This window comes from Cricetulus griseus, chromosome 6 (assembly GCF_003668045.3).
Source record: "Cricetulus griseus strain 17A/GY chromosome 6, alternate assembly CriGri-PICRH-1.0, whole genome shotgun sequence".
Lineage (NCBI taxonomy): Eukaryota > Metazoa > Chordata > Mammalia > Rodentia > Cricetidae > Cricetulus > Cricetulus griseus.
The window spans coordinates 94,472,850-94,490,971 of NC_048599.1; the positions used below are offsets into that span (position 1 = coordinate 94,472,850).

Here is an 18,122-nt window from a genome sequence, read left to right on the forward strand (position 1 = left end):
CTGCATTTGTTGAGCACTATAAAGAATAACAGCAGCTGTATCTCTAATGATAACGTACAGAAACATGAGGGTTGGCTGATGGAGTCATTATAGGGAAAAAGCTGACAGAAAAGACACATCAAATGAAACATGAGCTTGGCTGATTTGCCCGTTCATTTTTAGCCAGCTGAAAGCATCCTTTTGCCTTTTGGAAATGAAGAGTAATTTCCAAACTTGAGTAACTTTCATGTGCAAATCGGTCTCCTCATCCTGTATTCAAATACTAGTTAGGTTTACTCAGATATTATAAAGTACCAGGGAAGTTATAGCAGTCAAAAGAGACAACTTTCAGAAGTGGAGGGTGGTCTCCATTTTTGAAAGAATTGTGTCTGCCATTTACCATGAGATAACATGTTCAGGAGGGAGTAGAGAGGACTGACAGTAAACAAGAATACTGGTGACAAGTGTGCTATTTTCAATAATTTTGTTTGGGATTTTCCCTAAAATTTTTTTTAAAATAACCCCAGCTGGGCAGTGATGGCAAATGCCTTTAGTCCCAGCACTTGGTAGGAGGAGGCAGGTAGATCCCTGTGAGTTCGAAGCCAGCCTGGTCTACAGAATTCCAGAACAGTCAGGAGAAACCTTATTTTAAAAAAACAAACAATCTGGGTGTTGGTGGTGCACGCCTTTAATCCCAGCACTCGGGAGGCAGAGGCAGACGGATCTCTGTGAGTTCAAGGCCAGCCTGGTCTCTAGAGCAAGCACCAGGATAGGCTCCAAAGCTACACAGAGAAACCCTGTCTCAAAAAAAAATCAGTTTGAGCCAAGCAGTGGTGGTGTACACCTTTAATCCCAGCACTCAGGAGGCAGAGGCAGGCAGAAGTCTGTGAGTTCGAGACCAGCCTGATCTTCAAAGAGAGTTCCAGGACAGCCTCCAAACCTACAGAGAAACCCTGTCTCAAAAAACAAAAAACAAAACAAAACAAAAAACCCAAACAAACAAACAAGATAAGCAAGCCCAAATAGTAAGATATTCAAAAGTCACACATTTTAGTCTCCACTTCTGTGAAAAATCAATAAAGCAATTATTCTTTGCCTGATAATTCTTTTTATTTAATGAACAGTTATTTTCTTCTTCAAGAAACTGGTGCAATTCTTGACTTTGAATAGTTAATAATTATGGGGCACTAGTAACTCTAGAATTTAGTCTATTCATCTGCATTATAGAAAGTTTAGTGTCAACCTTGTATGTAATATACTGGTTTATTCACCCCAAAATGGACACATGTTATTGCCTTATCATTAATTCATCATATCATACAGCATTTAATAAACAAATCTGGCTTCTCCCATCACTTACTGTATCAAACTGATCTATCCAAGGTCAACAATAACCTCCATGATGCCCTCAGTACCTATTTATTGTATGGAATTTCTCAGCATCATTTGTTCTTATTTACCATGCATGTTGATGCTTTCCTTAATCACTCTGACAGTGTGCTCTGGTTGCTCTCTTCTCTCTCTGACCATATCTCTTTTCTTGACTCACCCTCCATCCAGCCTTTAAATGTGGTTGCTCTCCAAAACCCAGTTTTATACCCTTAGTTTTACTCTAAACTCTCTCTGTGTAATGCTATCCATTCCTACTGCAAATTCATACCAGTATCCAAATGTGCCATCAAGTTACCCTCTTGACATACCCATTTGGCTTGGATATCTCAAGGATACCTTGAATTAAATATAAAAGGGCAATTTAGGAATGAATATTCATCCCAAAGAATGGCATCACCTCTTCTCTAGTTATTAAAGCTGGAAACTTTAGGATGATTATGAAAATTCCTCTCTTCTCTTTTTGAAAACTCCTCTTTTCAATAAAATTCAATGCGAAGGCTTGTAAGACCTAGTCACTAAATGTTTTTTCAAGGTACCCACTTATTTCCTTTTTATAAGATTCGTTTATCTTATTTTAATTATGTGTAGATGTGTGTGCTTGCATGTGGCTAGGTGCATGTGCCTGCAGGCACCTGAAGTAGCCAAAGGTGTCATGCATGTAGCCTGGAGCTGGAGCTGCAGTTACAGACTGTAGTGAGTTACTTGATATTTGTGCTGGGAACCAAACTCTGGTCCTCTGACAGAACAGGAGCTTCTCTTAACCACTGAGCCATCTCTCTAGCTGCTACTTCTTCCCATCTTGACTGTATCAACTAAATCTAACTTTGTCACTTGAAAGCTGGACCTACCCTCCTTTCCTGCCTTGCTTTTGCTCCCAAATCACTCTAGGCGATACAAGTAGATTGACTGTTTACAACAACATTCTGAAGATCAGGGATATAGCTCCGTTGGTAGAGGGCCTGCCTAGCATGCATGAAAAACAGCACCAACCACATAAACCAGGCTTGGTGGCCATGCTTGTAATTGCAGCACTTGGGAGCTGACAGAAAGGGGACCAGAAGTGAAAGGTCATCCTCACTGTGATTGCAAGTTGGAGCCTACCTGTTAAACATGAGATCCTGTCTCAAATAAGTGAACTATCGTTCTTGAGGCTGGAGAAAAGGTTCAGGGGTTAAAAGAGCTGGCTGCTCTTGCAGAGGACCTGGGTTCAGTTCTCAGCACCCATATGGGGCAGCTCACAACTGTCTGAAATTCTAGTCCCATGGGATCCAATGCCCTCTTCTGGCCTCCATGGACACTGCATGGACGTGGTACACAGATTTACCTATATACATAAGGTAAAAATGAAAATAAAACAGCACAACATTACAACCTTTTAGTCTTTACAACCTTTAATCTACTATTCTGAAAGGCTAGCATCTCAAAGTTCTCTACCAAGTCTCACTCGATCTGGCCAACAGTCCACAGTCATGGACAGTATCTCATGCCCTCGTCCTCACTGCCCCCACATCTCAGCACTTCCTTCCATTACTCCAACATTTCATGCTCCTCCTCAGGCTTTGGTTTTTACATATATTCCTGACTCAATTCTGAAAAATCTGCCACAACCCACTCACCCTCAGTCAACTCCTACTTATCTTTTAGAACTTACCACAAATGTCACTCAAAAGACATAAAAGAATTCCCTCATAACTAGACAATGTTCAATTTTGCAGTATGTACTTACATAAAAATTTTAAAAGATCTTTTCGTGTGTGTGTGTGTGTGTGTGTGTGTGTGTGTGTGTGTGTGTGTGTGTGTGTGTGTGTTGCTGATGATGGAAGTCAAAGTCTTCTTGCAAATTAAGCTTGGACTTTACTTGATTTGCAATCCCCTGCCCCAAACTCAAAACTATAAAGCATAATGTACATAATGCAGTTTCATTAACTGCATGGAAGAGGAAAATAGTTCTTCCATGAAAAATGTGCATAATATTAAGCATCATAACAATATTTAATTTTTTATTGGTTTATAACTTTTCTTTCCTAAAAATAGGTTTGCCGGCAGAATACTGAAATAGGAAATAGATTAATCTTATGATTACATCTTAAAAAATTATCTCTCACTATAAGATAGTTTTTAGACAAAAAAAAAATGACAGGTGACTCATAAACAGAACACTTAGCACCCAAGTTAAAAAGAACAGAGTATAAGTGATAACACCTAATTAAAATCATAAAATTATATAATAGAGCTTCTTCAATCACTTAAAGAATAAACAAAAAATGCTTGCAATAGGACCAAATGTAAAAGTCAACATGAAAATGTGGTTTTCATAAGAAAATTTAAAAAATCACATGAATTTATAACCATTAGATAGATTTTTATATAAGCCTTTTGATCCTGGTACTATTTGGGTAATTCTGAAGGTATTATTTTTTTAACTTTAAAATATTCTTTGTAAAACATTTACTTCAGTTTGAATGGTAAGTCTTCATTTAGTAAGTCTACTGCTCCAAAAAGTTTTTGTTCATGAAATTGTGTATGAGAACAGAGTAAATTAAAAGACCTCCTTGGCGGCCGGGCGTTGGTGACGAACACCTTTAATCCCAGCACTCGGGAGGCAGAGGCAGGCAGATCTCTGTGAGTTCGAGGCCAGCCTGGTCTCCAGAGCGAGTGCCAGGATAGGCTCCAAAGCTAAACAGAGAAACCCTGTCTCGAAAACAAACAAACAAAAAGACTGTTAAGTTTTCAAAGCTTATTAATTTTGCAACCTTACTGAGAATGTGTCAAATGTGTTACAAAAAAAAAAGACCTCCTTGATTGCTTTTCTATCTCTAATAAATATTTTTAGGTTTAAAATTTCTCTTACAGTGATTTAGTGATTTGATCATATACTCTAATCTCTTAGTAATTCAAAGAAACACTTAACCAGATATTACAATAACAAAGAAAAGGTAAAACTTAAAAATGTATTAATATACTAACTCAGGGAGATAAAAGTAACCCCCATTTTCACTGGAAAAAAAAAAAAAGAAAAGAGGAGTTTTACAAGTTTTCTCTCCAAAATAGAAGCAGATGCAGAGGTTGTTTCTGCCAGAGTACAGATCATGGACTGTGGCCCCTGTCCACTGAGGGCACTTGGTCACCTCCATTGCTCTCTTTGCCCACTTGGTAGGTGCGAAGCTGTTCTATGAAGCCAGGATTCGGACATATGGATGGCCTTGCATCTTTCACCAACGACAAAGCATTGGTGAATTCAATCTCTTCAGAACTCATCAGGAAGCCAATGACAATCGCAGCAGCCCTGGAAACCCCTGCATTACAGTGAACGAGAACCACGCCATCCTGAAATGACATCAAACAAAATTCACATTATTCACCTGAGAAAGGTAATTAAATCAATTACACAGTCTTAGCAGACTCAAAACTATAAAGTAAAAAACTCATCTTGTCTATTTATTCCACAGAATAAATTTCACTGCAAAACAATGAGGGAGAAAAAAAATCATCTAATGCCTGCTCTTCCCCAGGACTGAAATGCTCTCTGATAATGTGGTTGGAATTCTCAAATGACATCTTTTCTAGGACTCAATAATCCACACAAATACTTAGCAACTTACCAGCACATGTGTATAAATAACTGGTGTCCTTGGCTTGGAAATCTATGTACAAAATCATTAGTAAGGAAAAAAAAACAACATGCTTTTGGGACTATTATTCTTTAAGGAAGTAAATTAAAAATATATTCTTAGCTGATCAGTTAGTAAATGATGGCATGAACAACTTATAACATCCTGAAATGGAAAATGTAATTATATACCAGCAGTGAGGTCAATACATGAAAAACTTTTCAGGTAACCTGTAAATGATACTTTACAAGTGAAATGGACACAATGCAGGATGGATGCTAGTTTGGGCAATTTTGTATTAATAATGAATGCAATAGATCTGATGGATCAACAGTGATACAGCTTGGTCTATTGCAGGCTCTTAAAAAATTAATGATCTACAGTGAATGGAGCACACACCACAGAATTAAACATTTCAGCAACTTTATTTCTCCACTCTTCATCTGGTACAACACAGGAAAAGGCCAAGAAGGGACCATATTACTAGAAACCATAGCCCCTGGACACACATTACACTACTGTTGTTATGGGCCATTTGACTATTTTAGGTTTGCAAGGCAGCTTCCTCACATCTGTGTATCTGTGATAAAATTAACTTCTCTATCCACTGTATCAAATCTGCAAGTGTATCTCTTTTCAAAAATGATTAGCAACAAAAATATTTTTGAAATTTCTCACATCAACAAGCCTGCTTTCTTACAGGGGTCTACAAGATTTACTTTTGAGCTTTGTTTCTGCACAAGGAAAGTAAAATAATATATACTAAATACATCTATATATCAGGAACTTTTCCCACTTAAAAAACTATTTTTATTTTTTTAAAAGTATATGTGTGGGCAGGGTTGTGTATGTGTGTGGGTTTATGCATATGTGGGTAGAGTGTCCATGGAGATCAGAAGAGGGCGTCCCGTCCCCTGGAGCTGGAGTTACACTATGAGCTTCCTGGTTACTGGGAACTAACTTCGGTCCTCCAGGAGTGAGGGCTCGTAAATGGTGAGCCTTCTCTCCAGCCCCTCTCATGTTGTTCTTTGTGAGTTTTCTTCTGCATCTTGCAGCACAAAATCTATAGCTCTGCACACACTAGGCAAGCACTATATTTCTAGCTTTTTTTTTTTAAACCTTTAATTTTAAGACAGGCTCTCACTAAGTAGCCCAGCGTGGTTCTAAACTCACCTGGTACTTCTCAGTCTTCCTACCTCAACGTATTTTTTTTCCACTTTGTGTCAACAGCTTATTTTGTTATGTTTTTAGAGACAGGGCTTCTCTGTGTAGCCCTGGCTAGCCTAGAACTTGCTCTGTGTATCAGGCTGAACTAGAACTCATAGAGATTCATCTGCCTCTAAGTGCTGGGATTAAAGACATGAGTCATCACCTATCAGTTAAATTTTTAGACTTAAAATATTTAAAAATTGTATTACAACAACTTGAAAACTACTAATGTATATTTATATAACTTAGTTCAAAACAAATATCCAGATCTTAATTTTACCTGTTTAAAAATGTTAATATTTAGCTGGGTGGTGGCACATGCCTTTAATCCCAGCACTCAGGGGGCAGAGACAGGTGGATCTCTGTGAGTTCGAAACCAGCCTCGTCTACAAGAGCTAGTTCCAGGACAACCTCAAAAGCCACAGAGAAACCCTGTCTTGAATCCACCCCCCCCAAAAAAAGTTAATATTTTTCTTTCACTATTTTATATAACTACTTTTTCTTTTATGTGTATGTATGTTCACCTTGTCTATACAGTTCCCTTGGAAGTCAGAAGAAGTTGTTAGATTGTGTGCTGGCTAGTCTTATGTCAACTTGAGCTATCTGGAAGGAGGTAACTTTAATTGAGAAAATACCTCCATAAGATCCAGCTGTAAGGAATTCTTTTAATTATTGATTGATGGAGGAGGGCCCAGTCCATTGTAAGTTGTGCCATTCCCTGGGTTGGTGGTCCTGGATTCTATAAGAAAGCAGGCCGAGGGCTGGAGGGACAGCTCAGCCATTAAAGGCTTGGCTCACAACTAAAAATATAAAGAAGCAGACTGAGCAAGCCATGATGAGCAAGCCAGTAAGCAGCATCCCTCCATGGCCTCTGCATCTGCTCTGGTCTCTAGGTTCCTGCCCTGTTTGAGTTCCTGTCCTGACTTCCCTTGATGATGAACAGATATGAAGTTAAGCCAAATAAACCCTTTTCTGACCAATCTGCTTTTTTTTTTTTTTTTTTTTTTAGTGTTTTGTCATAACAATAGAAATCCTAACTAAGACAGATTCCCTGGAACTAGAGTTACAGATGGTTATGAGCTGCCATGTGGGTGCTGGGAAATGAATCTGGGTCCTCTACAGAAACAGGTACTCTTAATGGCTAAGCTGACTCTCCAGCCTCTCTAACATTCCAAACATTCTAACATGGAGTGGGGAGTGACTCATGAAGTCTTAGCCCTACTGGAGGAGCTACTGACAGTCAACAGGTGCTAGGGTACGGAAGAGTCCATTTTCTTTATAAATGTGGGCTCTGGTAGGTTGCCCATGCTCCAGTGGGTGCCCCATGCCCATGTGTATATGGGTAGCATTAATTAAACTCAGTGAGTTATTAAAAAAAAAAAAAAGAGGACACGAATTTGAGAGGGTGATGTGGGAGAGATTGGTATATGAGTAAAATACATTGTATCCATGTATAAATTTCTCAAAGAAAAACTTTAGATACTAAAAATCAAGTTAAAATAATGAAATATATCCATTATGTTTGGATACTCAGACTCTGACAATCAGTAAAGCAAGATTCAGATGTAACCTCCTTCTCAAGCCCAGGTCTCACAGCAAGCTTCTGTAGCACAGACCACTTAGACAGCACTCACGACTGTCCAGACATGGTGCTGTGGTTTGAATATGGGTTGAGCACGTCCCCTAGAGGCTCATGGTTTTGAAGCTTAGGTTCATGTTGTGAGGTTAGGAGATGGTGGGATTCTGGGATGTACTCCGAGTTACAGAGCTCCCACAGGACTCCTGATTAGTTCTTGGGGGAAGAGATTATTACTTTTTTTTTTAGTTTTTTTTCCTATTTTAGTTAATTTATTTTTTACATTCCAATCCCAGTTCCCTCTCCCTCCTTTCCTCCCACTCCTTCCCCTCCCCTCCTCCTGCCATCTGCTCCATGGAGAGGATAAGGCCTCCCATAGGAAGTCTATTAAGTCTGTCCCATCATCTAGTTGAGACAGGACCAAGGCACCTCTCCATCCCCACACCCTTATGTTTAGGCTGGGCAAGGTATCTCTCCATATAGAATGGGCTGGGGGGAAAGAGATTATTAGATAAACCACACCCACCATCCTGCCTGGAGATCTGATATCACTGCTATAAACAAGTCTATGATTGCAAATTCTCTGATACTGTTTTTTTTTATCAAAAATGTGTATATAGTCCATTATATATAATAACTAAAGGAATTAATTAGAAAACTATAAACTTAATTACAATTAAAATGTAAAACAGAATTACTTATTAATAAAAAAATATCATTTCAAGATACAACTTTAGGTGATAGCCATTCCAGAAGTCCTGTCTGTCAGGATGTTGGAATAGATCGAAGTTAATGTTGAAATAATATCTTATAGCCTGATTGTGGTGGCGAAAGTTGGGCAGTGGTTGTGTACACCTTTAATCCCAGCACTCGAGGAAACAGAGACAGACGGATCTCTGTGAGTTCAAAGCCAGCCTGATCTACAGAGTGAGTTCCAGGACAGGCTCCAAACCTACAGAGAAACCCTGTCTCAGAAAAACAAAAACAAAACAAAAAGAATATCTTATGTTGGTCTTCTAAACCAGCAGATAGTTTCTAGTTAGGATTTCATTTAATCTCAGTACAGTCATTTACATTCTGCCTTAAAATTCTATGTTCAAAATGCACAGGGGCCAGAGATACAGCTCAGCTGGGAGAGAACATGCTTGGCATGAACAAGGCCGTAGGTTCCAACCCCAGTAGAACATAAAAACATGCATAGTAATGCACACCTTTAAGTTCAGTGGGAGAGTGGTAGAGACAGGAAGATCAAAAGTTCAAGATCATCCTTGGCTACACAGCAAGTTCAAGGCTTCACCTAAGCTCCATGAATAAATAAGTAAAATTTTAAATGCACAGCTACACAATCTCTATGCCTTAGTCAGTCAAATGAGTGAATATTCATCATCATGAATCCACTGACAAGACTAGAGCAGACTGTACCCTTTAGTCCATCTGGTTTCTTACAAATCAGTCAGGATGTAGGAGCTGATACAGCCTCAGAGGATATTCAACTACATATTTGCACAGGAAAACTCAGTAATGGAGGGGGTTTATCTCCCAGTGTTTCCTGGTAAGAACTCAGAGGAAACAAAACTAAATTAAAAGTAAATTTCTCATTCAGGAAAAAAGTAATCAGAGCACCAAAAACCTGAAGGATTTAATGAGTATTACCGTAGGGAAATTTCTATAATGGTTCTTCACAAATTCATTACAATGCACAAAGACTGGGTGGTGGTCCCCTGTTTTCAGATTTCTACTTCTAAAGAACTGTATCAAAATAAAACTCACCTTCAGTTTTGCTTGCTCAATAAACTCAAAACATTCTGGAAAATAAGACAGGATATTGGTTTCAGGCACATCCAATATAGAAATGGTCTTATATGTAAACTCACTGAGGAAAGCATTTTCAACTCCATATGCAACATTGAGAATATGAGTCACCTTAAAGGAAAGAAAAAAAAAGAGGATTTTTTTAAGTTCTCTGATTGAGATGATCTAAAAACAGACTGTAATGTTAACTTCTGGAATAAAAATAATGAAAATCTAACGACTCACTGAACGATATGTCTCTTCTGGCTCATCCCTCACCAACCACGCTCTTTCATAATACATGCATGGCCCTTCTGTTGTACTCCTACTCCTTAGAGATCACCTCCCTCCCTGTACTAGAAGCATTATGGAAATACAGACCAGGTTGAACTTACTATCATGAGAGCTGAGTGAACAACAACCATAGCAGAAAGTATGGTTAAAATACTTAAAATACCTGCTGGAAAAAACACCTCAGTGAATATCCACACAAAACCTTCAGTGGGTTTTGTTGGTTTGGTCTTCTATTGCAATGAACCACAGGTGCCTATGGGGCTTATGAAAGGGACCCAGCAAAAAAGGCTTTTTTTTTCTTTCTCAAGAAAGCCTACCTCTACCACTCAGTGAGAGAACTGTTTGTTGATGTTGGCCTTGGGATGGGATGCCCTATATAACAGGGATAGTAAGAACCATTCACCGAGGACTTCGTGTTTACCAGACATGCAGGTTGTCTCAGGCTTCTCTTATTTGGACATTATTATTTCCACTGCAAATCAAAGTTTGTTTTTAATTAGCTCTGAAATAAAAACATTGTAAAAAGGAAAGATGAAAATTCTTGCTTTCATCCTGCCTCTATTCCACTTTTTCTACTTGTTTGTTTGAGACATGGCTTCTCTGTGAAACAGTCATGGCTGTTCTGGACTTCACTCTTTAGACCAGGCTGGCCTCAAACTTACAGAGATCCACCTGCCTCTGCCTCCCAAGTGCCTGGATTAAAGGCATGAGCCACCACTGTCCAGCTTATTTTTCCTACTCATACATGACCACATTTGCCACTTTTCTTTTATTATTCTTTTGTGATTTCTTTATGCAAATACTTTATTTCTTGATCTAAGCACTCAATGAATATCTTACTATTGCACATTTTACTTATTAGAATTAAATTCATATGGAAATTTCCTAATGGTCCTCCATAAGAGAATTTCCACCAATTACAACACTTGACCAAAATTCCAAGGCAAGGCTTTGAAACAGTGCCACCCACTTAAACTAATCATGAGGTTCACAACATCTTTATATTTTTTCTTGAAACTCTCTATCGGGCAACTCGATTTAGCTTTATTTCCCTGGGCATTATTAAGAGAGAGACTGTGTGGGAGAGGAAACAGGATCTGATAGAGATGCCCTTGTTTCACCCCCAAACAGTGAAGCTGAAAGTGGACAAATGTGCCATTAAGAGAGTGACTAAAAAAAAAAAAATCACTTGCCAATTCGAGGGTTTTTCATTTGCCACTAATTTATTAGTGGAAATGAATGAGACTGGAACTTTCTCTAGCTTTGTTAACTGTTGATGTGAGAGGGCTCCTGGTAAGAGATTTGGGATTAATCAGAAGCCAGATTAAACATGGGTCAGCAAATTAACAAGCAATGTTGTCAGACTAACTAAGGAATTTATTATTTGTTATTTTCCTTTGGGAACTTACTGCAAGTATTTATCCCATAACATTTTTTTTTTAATCCATGACTCAATCAATTGTTTTCTCAGAGCTGTGAATGACAAACATAAAAAGAATAAAATCTTCATCATCTCAAAGTCCTGGTAGTAATAAGTGGTGAGAGCTAAGTGAATAATGAAGTAGACCCCCAATAGGAGGAAGAGATTACTCAGTGTGCCACTTTTCTCAACCATCCCTAGCCCTGTGGAGGGGGGCAGTTGTACATAGCTTTTCTCTTGGCTGAACCCATCTGTGCCATTGTTGGCTGCCAGAAGGCCTCAGTGAAACATTGCACTCTCAGAGAAATCAGCTCACCCTACCAATCCTCTTGATGCCCTGTTTGGTTCTTTCAGAGAAGATCATCTTATCTAAAAGTGTCACATAGCAACCTGCACATCTCCCCATCAGCTCTCACCATCTTACCTATACCAGCAACTGCCCTTTCTTTCTGCCTGATTTCAATGAATGATACATTCCTGCATCCTATAAAGGTTCCTTCCTGGTATGTGTGCCTGGAACCACACTCTACTTCTGAACCTTTCTCTAGTGACTTTCCTGAATCTTCTCTTCCTCCCTCTAGCATAAGTCTTAAAACATACTCAAGAATTTCTAAGCTCCATCCATTACCTCTTCTCTTACCACTGCTTCCTCATTGCCCCTCGACTTCTCAGTCCTCTGAAATCTGGCTTACAATTTCTCTTACTTGCTGTTCTATGGCTGCAAAAAGACACCATGACCATGACAACTCTTAAAAGAAACCATTTAATTGGAGGCTTGCTTGCAATTTCAGAAGGTTAGTCCATGATCATCATAGCTGGAAGCATGGTAGCAGCCAGCCAGATGCAGTGCTAGGGCAGTAGCTGAGAGCTCACAATCTGAGCCACAAGTTTCAGGCGGAGGGAAGGGGTGAGTGTGTGCCTGGCATGGGCTTTTGAAACCTCAAAGGCCATCTCTAGTGAGACACCTTCTCCAACAAGGCCACACCTCCCTAATCCTCCCTAAACAGTCTACCAACTAGCAATTCCTTTCTCCCTATAACTAACCAACCAATTGTGAGGATTTTGGCCTCGCAGAATACTTCAAATTCACCACTACTCTCTACCCCTCTGCCTTCTATTCTAAGCCACTACCATCTTCTCTCAGAGTACTGAAATAACTTCATACTTGGTCTCCCCATCTCTAACTCAAACAATTCTCCAATCTATTTCCCACACTGATTCTAATGAGAAATCTTTTTTTTCTAATTTTTTTTATTATTACAAGTTAGGGAACAAGCTTGTTTCACATGTAAGTCTCTTCTCCCTCTCCCTCCGAGAAATCTTAAAAGAAAAAAAAGTACACTTAATCTTCTTTTTCACTAGCAAAACTTGCCATTGGCTTTCACGGTGTTTTGGATTGTGTCTAAACAATTGACTCTGGTTTTCATGGCCTTTCCCAATCGGTTCCATGCTTACCTCTCTTGCTTATATCTTGGTACCCTTTGTTCTCACACTATTTCCTGAACTCCATTTCTGTCCCTGAGAGCCTCAACCTTTCTTTTATCTGGCTTTGGGGTGTCTACACACACCATCTCTTCTATCTGAACCCTCTTATGTCCATTCCTTCCTCAAACCCCTCAGAGCAAAATTCAAGTATTACCTCCTCCAAGAAGCTTTTCCTGAGACCCCAAATCTCAAACCACACAAAACAAACCAGAGTTAGGGGCATCATCACTCTGTACTTCCCAAATGAACCATACAATATGCCATTATATATAGTTTTTTAATTCTCTTTGGGCCCATTCAGAGCATAAGCTTCAATTGAACAAGAATCTCATGTGCTCCTCAAGCCACTCAACATGAGCTGAAACTGTGCTTGATACAACAGCAAACAGCTCAAAATTACTTTCAGGAAATACTGAAAACAAGCAACAAATCCTATCAGTTTCTGTGAAGGGAGTTGGTAAGCAGCAGCATTGGGGGGCGACTAGTATATGCAGCGGGACTCTGAGTGGGTGGATCTTTGACAAGCAGAGATGAGGGAAAACCTGTCCCATATAGAACTCTTTAAAACAGAGGTAAAATAGGTGTGCTTCCAGGGTCAAGTTCATGAGGCCATGTGAAGGAATCACAGAAGAACCTGAAACTGGAAAGTTGGATTACGAATCTGTATATTTAAAGCAGGTGCAATTACTTTGGCAATGCTATTAAAAAGACAGCCCAAATGATACATGCTAAACTGGATTATGCAAAAGCTGGAGCAATACAATTTTTCCCATGTAATGGAAGAATGGACATCTTCCTGTATGCAGTGCCAGACCTGAATCATCCGCTTACTTCATTTACCTTGTGCTTTCTCAGGAGCTCCAGATCGTGAGCAGCATCCTGCGACCCTGAGGAAATAAATGATCTATCTTCACCACAAATGCAATCACTCTCAATTTCCACGCGAATTTTGCATAAGGATTTTCTTAAAAAAACACAATGGGGGGAATCAATGTGGGAGGACATCAGTTCAATTTTTGGAAGGGATATTTGGTAATATTCACCATGAAAATTTGTCTTCATCTATGGACCTTCCCATTTTGAATAATTTACACTAAAATTATAGGTGTTTCAGTGTTCAACACATAACAAAGAAAAACAAAACCAGCAAGCAAAACTACTCCAAGTCCAATATAGGTGCTGAGATAAATAAAAGATGGTACAATTACATAGTGAAATCTGCACAGCAATATGTACCACTAGAAATAAAAATTAAAATAGGTAAGGTAAGGGACACATATTTTCAGTATGTTAGGAAATAAAAGCATGCTACAGGGACTTGGAAGATAGCTCAGTGTGTAAAGTACTTTCTAACACAGGACCTGAGTTAGATCCCTAAAACCTACACAAAATCCAGGCATGGTTTGAAATATATAAAAAGCCAAAAAATATGTATATGCTTAAAAACAGAAAGTACATGGAACAAAACATTAAATGGAGGGTTATAGGCGATTTTTTTCCTTATATGAATTGTATTATTTACAACAAACACCTCTTTCTTTTATAAAAGAAAAAAGGGGTATTAAGAAAGCCAAACACCCACAGCGTTAAGTTCAGGCCAGCTGGAGAGGGAACACTCAGTAGCTTTGATGTCCACAGGCTCCCACCCACACACTGTATACCGCTAGTGTGTGCCTTTCACAGTTCTCTCTGTTGAAGACAGTGCTCTACTCTCCCACACTGGGAGATGTTTATAAGCAAATTCTTATCTGAGAATGGTCAGTTAGCACAGAGCAGGTTTCACAAATGATCAAATGGGACATTTACAATGAAGGATTTCAAGAATTTTACTTTCCTGTGGTTCCATTTCCATAAACCATGCTTTCCCCCTCCCCATCCATATCTGAGGACTCAGCCAGCTTCCCTCACATGATTTCAGGTAGCCGAGGGGCCACAAGTACACAGTGGGTCCAAGCTGAGAGGTTCCTTACTAAACACACATTCTGCTTCCTACTTGGAAACTGGACTTCCAAAATATGGGCATTTAGTAAATAGAAATGGTGGGTTCAGAAATTGTCTGTTCTCTCATCTTTCTGTAATTTTATGCCAGTTTTAAATACTTCACAACTAAAACATAATTCTCAGTTTTTAACTATAGGAAGTCTTAACCATGTTGGGATTGGGGAAAATGTTCAGATAAATTCCTTTTAATTTAATAGTTTAGTGAACATACCATCTTTTAACTAATTATCTTGTTCTGTTCTGCTTGTATTTTAAAATAGTAAAAACTGCAACATGGCTTAAATGAAATTCTTTCCCTTTTCACTGCTCACTGACTGCTTTGGTAAACAGACAGACACTCTCTCTCTCCTTCATACTCTCCCTCTCCCCCAACCCTTCCTTCCTCCCTCCCTTCCTCCTCCCCCTTCCAAACCTGAAACAGACAGGTCAGGTTAATTCTGTTTCAGAAACAGTTCATGTATATTCTAAGTGACTTCCAAATTATAACAGCATTGACATAAACACTGTGTGTTTGTGGTGTTGAGGCAAGTACTCTATTGCCAAATCTCACTATGGTGCTCAAGCTGCCCTCACTCTGTAGCCCAGGTAGGCTTTGAACTAGTTATCATCCTGCCTTGGCTTCTGGAAGAGCTATCATTGCAGCTAACTTAATGTATTTACTTATTTATCCATTTACATTTTTTTCTATTTATTGTGTGTAAGAGACAGAGTGGGCAAGAAGGGGAGAGGAAGAGACAGAGACAAAGGATAGACAAAGATAGAGTGCCTGAGTGACTGTGGAGGTCAGAAAAAGCATCAGGAGGTCAAATAACTGAAAAGCACTCATCTGCACATTATCATACAGTGAACAAGATCTGAACTGTCCCCCTCAGCCAAATAATTCACTTAAGTTTTTGCTGTTCATTTGGTGAGAAGATAACATAATATTGTTCTCTGAGTTGCAAAAACTATCTGGCTTTATCCATTCAGTCAATTTAAAGACAGTGTGTTTGACAATTCTTAAGATACATGATATAACAATAATTTACACTGAGTTTTGTCAAGAAACATTCACACTGTCAGAACAACTTTATATGGTGTTTCTTCAATTAAAGTAGATGGATCAATGGATGAGAGCACTTGTTGCTCTTGCAAAGGACCTGCGTTTGAGTCCTAGCACCCACAAGGCAACTCACAACCATCTATAACTCCAGTTTGTGGGAATCTGATAACCTCTTGTGATCTCTGAGACTACCATGCACATGGTGGACATGTATACATACACACAATACATGCACATAAAATAAACTAAAAAATATTTTGAGCAGATGGTTTTTGGAGGTCTAGGGAGAACAAAAGAATTGTACCACCTAACGTAAGTCTAACTGCAAACAACATAGTGTAACGACAGAGAGTACCAGCCAGTCAGACTTGGACTTGTTGCCCAACTCTGCTATTTACTGAATCTGTTACCTGTGCAAATTACTTACCCAATATTAAAGCCCAGTCCCTGTTTATACCGTGAAGACAAACCCTACTTTGAGACCTTTAAAAGAATTGTGGGTATATGTAACACCTGGTTCGGTGACCAAATGTTAATTTCTCATTCATAAATGTAAAGTAATGCAGACCTATGGGCTAAGCTGCTTTCTAAAGAATACCATACCAGATCAACAAGATAACAAGTGAGTTCTCTTACATGCTTTCTTCATTTGCTATTTGTGGATGGTGCTTGCATACAACTTCAGTACTTCCGTATTACAAGATATGAGGCTATCAGACTGTAAAATAGAAGCCTTGTTCTCAACACACCAAAGACAGACATTATGAGCAATGTAAGAAGCACGCTTTCAATCGCCAAGGAAGCACTTGCTTTTTTGTGCATTTTTTAAAGAACGTAGTCTTTTTATAAAACAAGAAAACATAACACCCCGTTTTCCTCCAGAGAAACTTAGACAAATAAGGGAAAGAAAAATTTCTTCTAAAATTCTATAATCAGGTGTCAAAGTGATAATTGTCGTGGTGACAGAAACGTCCCTATTTTGTTCCTCACCTTAAAAAGTAGACATTTCAACTTTTCATCAGGATAGCTGACAATGATTGTGTACAGTGGGTTATTATGCATAGAGGAGGCTAATGGCAAAGGAATCCAGTGGCAAGTCAGTCTACTCACCCAGAAGCAACCAGGGCTTAATAACGCCAACTTGCAGGTCCAAGCTAAGGTCCTGCACATAGCCACAACCACCCCCACCGCTGGGCTCTGCTTCCACAACATGAACTGTGGCATCTTTCCAGCTTTCTATAATTTTCTTTCCAGTTAGCGTGGTCACCCTGGTGCACTGCTTCCTGAGATTATTCCGGGAGAATGCTTTGATTTCTTGGTTCAGGGAGTGCATTACATGAGCGGAGGAGGAAAAGCAGCAAACACAAAGAAACTGCACTCACTACCAGTCACTTACAGTAGCTGGCCGCGGAGGTGACAACCGCACCTCTGACAGAGAGCAGCTCAGCCCTGCTGTCCCCAGCACCGTTCTAAGAAGAGATCTCATTGGCTGCTAAGAAACAGGGACCGATTGAATGCCGCTTCTCATTTGTTGACGAAGTTCTGTGCCTTCCGGGTCCATTCAGACGCAGCTCTGTCGGGGCTTGTCTTTAGTGTTTGATCCCTGCATTATCTTGGACACGGGATGGTCATTTCTAAGACTCACCTGAAGAGAGTTGGTACCTCCTGGCTCTCCAAGGGTAGTGCTTTCTGGGAATGTTCGACTACTTACGATGGTGACGGTGGAGACTGCTGCTGAACCATCGACTCTTCCACCCTGCCCGGATCCTCTTGTGGCTCACTGGGCCTAGCCTAAAGGGGCTACAGTGGCTTCCAGGGCCTGCTCCTCTTTTGTCTTCCTTTTTTTTATTTTTTATTTTTTTATTTCTGCTGTTGCCCCCGGGAGAAACATTAACTAGATAAAACCACTGAATATATTAGTGTGGCTCCAACTGAAATGCAATGTAAATAAAAGGTCGTTTTAAATATGTTCCTGTAGATTAGCAAGGCTTAAAATTTGTGTATTCGGATTTTGCACGCCTTAAATACTGAAAGCATGGCCGCAATTGGAGACATAGTTGAGAAAAATCAAGTATACAAACCTAAATATACCAAACGAATGAGTAGAATGATGCTTTTGCCCGCAAAGGATGATTTGTTTCGTAAAATGAAACTACAAGATTTCTTCAACTGAAATTTTCCTACTAACCCTTACTAAAAGGCATTTTTTAAGGTAATTTGAATGTGATGTATAATGTTAAGACTTCAAAAAATGTATTCACCAGCATTACATACAAACATTTGAAACTTTCTGACATTAAAGTTAGTTTATGGGCTGAATTT

At 39.3% G+C, this 18,122-nt stretch overlaps 1 protein-coding gene across 1 annotated transcript; it reads right to left on the reverse strand.

The window, feature by feature from the left end:
* Positions 1–2,744: 2,744 nt before the first annotated feature.
* Positions 2,745–17,261, reverse strand: Dusp19 (dual specificity phosphatase 19). The gene is made up of 4 exons (XM_027420069.2): positions 16,911–17,261; positions 13,598–13,644; positions 9,538–9,690; positions 2,745–4,698 (listed from the first exon to the last, which is right to left on the reverse strand). Exons 1-4 carry the CDS (start codon positions 17,131–17,133, stop codon positions 4,459–4,461), a joined length of 663 nt encoding a protein of 220 aa, XP_027275870.1. The 5' UTR covers positions 17,134–17,261; the 3' UTR covers positions 2,745–4,458.
* Positions 17,262–18,122: the final 861 nt, after the last annotated feature.

Bases quoted from the DNA above. Each gene is read 5' to 3' on its own strand.
- Dusp19 (XM_027420069.2), bottom strand. From the start codon at position 17,133: ATGCACTCCCTGAACCAAGAAATCAAAGCATTCTCCCGGAATAATCTC. The intron at 13,645-16,910 runs GTGAGTAGACTG...TTATTTCCTCAG, and splicing joins TAAGCCCTGGTTGCTTCTGG to GGTCGCAGGATGCTGCTCAC. The intron at 9,691-13,597 runs GTAAATGAAGTA...CTTTCCTTTAAG, and splicing joins AGCTCCTGAGAAAGCACAAG to GTGACTCATATTCTCAATGT.